Below are 4,623 nucleotides of genomic sequence, written 5' to 3'. Positions count from 1 at the left end.
GTTGAACGTCTTCAGCAACATGCCCCGGTCCTCGGCCTTCGTGGTCCCTGCGGGCAGAGCCGAGGTTAATCCCACCCAGAGTGGGGCCAGGGGCCGGGACACGGGACACTCGGGAGAGGAACCGGAGCTCGGGACGTGCCCGGCCTTAAGGCAGCATTGGAGGGTGGCAGCAGCAGGAGCTGGGGCTCAGCCAGCCCCGAGGGACTCCCCACAACGGGAATTGTTCCGTGGTGGGACCAGGACATGGACTGGGAGGAGAAACCACGGCTCATGGAGCTGCTTTGGTCTCATTCTGCACCTCAGCTCTGCAGCGGCTCAAAGCTGCTCCCGGGCTGGATCGGGAAAGAGCCGACACCAAATCCAGGGATTCATTACAGAGCTGACACTAAATCTAGGGGTTCACTAAGGAGCCAGCACCAAATCCAGGGGTTCATTAAGGAGCCAGCACCAGACCCATGGGATTCATTAAGGAGCCAGCGCCAAATCCAGGGATTCTTTAAGCAGCCAGCACCAAATCCAGGGATTCTTTAAGGAGCCAGCACCAAATCCAGGGATTCTTTAAGAAGCCAGCACCCAATCCACCAGGGATTCTTTTAGAAGCCAGCACCAAATCCAGGGATTCTTTAAGGAGCCAGCACCAAACCCAGGGATTCTTTTAGAAGCCAGCACCAAATCCAGGGATTCTTAAAGAGGCCACCCCAAAACCCAGGGATTCTTTAAGGAGCCAGCACCAAATCCAGGGATTCTTTAAGGAGCCAGCACCAAACCCACGGATTCTTTAAGGAGTCAGCACCAAACCCATGGATTCATTACAGACTCAGCACCAAATCCAGGGATTCTCTAAGGAGCCAGCACCAAATCCAGGGATTCATTACAGACCCAGCACTGCTTTTTGCTGGCAAACAGGGGTCAGGTCCGCACCGGCTCCGGCAGCCCCACGGCTTCCCCGGCACCGTTGCTGGATGCGGTGACGGAAGGTTGGGTTCGTGCTCACACGGCACCTTCCAGCTCAAACCTGGCATTCCCCAATCCCTGTGTACTTCCAGCATCAGCCTCCCGGGGCAATGGGGACCTCCTGGATGCCAGGATCCAGCCCTGTCCCTTTGCTCTCTGTTCCCCATCTCCTCTGGGAGGTGCCGGCGGCACTCACCGTCCAGCCTGAGGTATTTGAACCCGCGGTAGGCGAAGTAATCTTCCATGATGGTCATGAGGGAGGTCATCTGGCAGAAGAGCAGCACCTTGTGGTTGGTGGCTCGGAGCTTGGGAAGGATCCTGTCGAGGAGCTCGAACTTCCCAGAGGCGCGGTACAAATCCAGCCTGGAAGGGAAGGAGGGAGGGAGGGAGGAGAAGAGGGAGATGAGGGATAGGGAGGAGAAGAGGGAGATGAGGGATTGGGAGGAGAAACCCCACGTGGCTCCTCCTCGCGCCTCTCACCCGCCTCACTCACCCCTGCACGATGCCTCCTGTGAAGCCCAAGTGCTCCGAGAAGGATTCCTGAAACCAGGAAGAGAAATAGCATCAGGAACTGGTCAAAGGAAGCCGATGGACGGCCTGGAAGTGGCCTGGAAGTGGCCTCGAAGGGGCCCAGGAGAGAACCATGGTGGGCACAGGGTGACACAGGGATCCCGCTCCCGGATCGCCTCGGGAAGCGCTGAGGGTGTTCCCAAGGGGCTCATCCCGATGGGATACACCCACTTGGCATCACTGCGCTCACGGGAACCCGTTTTGGGGGCCAAAAGGAGTGTTTTGGAGGCAGCCTGATCGGCACAGCGCCAGCGTGAAGCAGAATGTGGGCAACGCTCCGGCCGGGCTGCGGCCGCAGGAGTTGTTGGGTTGATCCCAGTTGGGTTGATGACCCATTGGGTTGATCCCAGTTGGGTTTAACCCCCATTGGGTCGATCCCAGTTGGGTTGATGACCCACTAGGTCGATCCCAGTTGGGTTTAACCCCCGTTGGGTTGATCCCAGTTGGGCTGATGACCCATTAGGTTGATCCCAGTTGGGTTTAACCCCCGTTGGGTCAATCCCAGTTGGGTTGATGACCCATTGGGTTGATTCCCCGTTGGATTTAAGCCCCACTGGGTTGGTCCCACTTGGGTTGATCCCCGTGTAGGAGAACACAGCAGTTTTCCACAGTTTCCCAGGGCTGTTTTCCACCATTCCCAGAGTTCCTGCGTTACCTCGATGTGCTGGAACATGTAGGGGTGGTTGCAGATCTTCCGCAGCTGCATGATGGTGTTCATGAGGGTTTTGGTGCCTCCTTTACCCTGTGCCAAGGAGATGGACAATCAGACATCCCTGAGGAACATTCCGGAAGCGCTCAACCGGAATTCCCACTTCACTTCCTGATGGCTTTGAAACCCTTTTGCTTATAAAAGGAGGGGTTTCATGCTGCGGTGATGAGCAGCAGGAGCCAGACCAGCCCCCCCTCAGCCCGGTGACATTCCCACCCATCCCAAAACAGGGATACTCCCATATCCAGACCTTCTTGTCCTTCTCGGAGCCGTCGGTGAGGAGCACACCCTTGGCCTGCATGTGCCTGTAGAGGACGCGCTGCAGCGCCGACATGTCGCACTTGATCACATATTCCACCTGTGGAGAAGCAGGAAGCGATGAAGCCCCCCCAGCTCATCCCATGGGAGCCCCACACGCATCCCACGGGATAGGGAGGAGCCAGCACCTTCTCGGGCAGTTGTGCTTCCACTTCCTTCTTGAGGCGGCGCAGCAGGAAGGGCCGCAGCACCTTGTGCAAGCGCCGGATGATCAGGATTGTTTCCTCCTCGTTCAGGTCCACCTGCGGCACCGGGAGAGGAACCATCAACCAAAGGGATGTAATTCCCATGGGATCCCCTGGGATCGGGACACCAGAAGCCATTCGATGCGACTGGCTCTGCACTGAATCCATCTGGATGCCCCACATCCCGCTCTGCAGAACCTCCACTCTCACGATGCACCGGGAACCACCTCGCGCGGCACCGACACGGTTCAAGCACCGATATTCCAGCCTCAGAAGCAGCATTCCCCTCCCTCCCACCTGCTCCATAAGCCCCATCCCAAAGCCGGGATGTGCTCCAAGGGGAGGCAGACGGGGCCGGGCCCCCCCAGCCCCTCACCACAGCCTCTTGGCCGTACCTTCTCGCCCGTCATGGCGAAGGGAGCGTTGAACCACTGCTCGAAGGTGCTGCAGCTCTTGAAGATGGTCGGGAGCAGGAAGTTGAGGAGGGCCCAGAGCTCCGGGAGCTTGTTCTGCAGCGGGGTCCCGGTGAGCAGGAGCCGCCGCGGGGCCACGTAGTGTGTGTTGAGCACCTGCGTGAGCTTGCAGTGGTGGTTCTTCATGCGGTGGCCCTCGTCCACGATCATGTACTTCCATCGGATCTGCGGCGAGGAGGAGGAGGAGGAGGAGTGGAGGCAGCCAGGAGGGATGCACCGAGCCAGGAACCCCGTGGTGCTGGGACAGGGCAGAACCCACCCCCACCCCCCCGCAGCGTTCAGCAACCACCTTGTTGGGGTTCTACATGTTCCCTATCCCACGAATTGATCGATTAAAGAGAGGGGGAAAAGCAAGAGAAAGCGGGAGAATCCAGAGGGAAAGATCACTTGAGATGGGAGGATTCTTCTGCTCCTGCCCCAGAGAGGACCCACCTTGGCCAGGATGTGCTTGTCCTTGATGATGTACTCGTAAGTGGTGAGCAGGACGTTGAACTTCCCGCTGCGGAGCTGAGGGACAAAGGCGCGTCTGGCTGCTGGCGAGCCCTGCGGAGGGAATTCCCAACGGGAACGGTGAAGGGGAATGACAAACAAACCCGGGGGCCGTGGATTTAAGTGCCGGGAAACGTCCCAGATTCCGTGGGAAGAAGGAAATAAGATTGGAAAGAGGAAAAGGTGAAGCCAACGTCACTACTTGCCTTGTACGAGACCTTCACCACGGAAGGAGCCCACTTGTCGAACTCGTAGGCCCAATTGGACAAAGTTCTGGGGGGAAAACCAAGAGAATTGGTCAAAGAGGCCCCGGTGCTGTGGGAAGCACCCGGGAAAACCCGGTCCCAAGGTTTGGCCAAGCAAGAATCCGGCGCTTGCTTACGAGAGCGGGACGATGATGAGGAAGGGCCCATTGATGCGTTTGTGCTCCATGAGGTACGTGATGAGAGCAATGGTCTGGATGGTCTTGCCCAGCCCCATCTCATCGGCCAAGATGCCATTCAGGTTGTTGTTGTACAGGGACACCAACCACTCCAGCCCCTTGATCTGTGAGGAAAACAGGGATGGAAGGATGGGAAGAAGCCGGCTACAAGCCCAGGAGGTGCCGGTGGGATGCTCCTGCAGCCCCTCACCTGGTATTGCTTGAGGACCCCGTTGACCATGAGCGTGGATTGCTTGTCCACCCGCTCGGTGACGGCGTGGGCCACGGCGTAGTAGGACTGCAGGCCCCGGTGTGCCAGCGCCTGCGACACCCCATACTCATCATCCACGTCCTGCTTGGCGTTCCTGCCGCACGGGAAGAGCCCGTGAGGAAAAGGGCTCCCTTTGGAGCAACCCCCATGGATCCCGCTCCTTGGGAAGGGGCACTGGGAAGGACTCACTCGATGATGTGCCTGGCGTCCACCTCGGACACGTCGTCGCTGTC

At 58.5% G+C, this 4,623-nt stretch overlaps 1 protein-coding gene across 1 annotated transcript; it reads right to left on the bottom strand.

Annotated features, from left to right (window-relative positions):
• Window positions 1-3: 3 nt before the first annotated feature.
• LOC104407596 (transcription activator BRG1) lies at window positions 4-4,618 on the bottom strand (the record flags this gene model as incomplete). Its single annotated transcript, XM_010016920.1, has 12 exons — window positions 4-47; window positions 1,151-1,317; window positions 1,448-1,494; window positions 2,180-2,266; window positions 2,484-2,591; window positions 2,680-2,793; window positions 3,132-3,374; window positions 3,642-3,752; window positions 3,905-3,971; window positions 4,081-4,244; window positions 4,331-4,484; window positions 4,580-4,618. Coding segments are annotated over 12 exons (1,345 nt in total), but the record flags the coding sequence as incomplete, so codon positions are not given.
• Between the last annotated feature and the right edge of the window lie 5 nt (window positions 4,619-4,623).

This window comes from Nestor notabilis, unplaced genomic scaffold (assembly GCF_000696875.1).
Source record: "Nestor notabilis isolate BGI_N333 unplaced genomic scaffold, ASM69687v1 scaffold18756, whole genome shotgun sequence".
Taxonomy (NCBI): domain Eukaryota; kingdom Metazoa; phylum Chordata; class Aves; order Psittaciformes; family Psittacidae; genus Nestor; species Nestor notabilis.
Note: the sequence above shows the minus strand (reverse complement) of the source record. Positions and strands in the feature narration are given on the sequence as shown.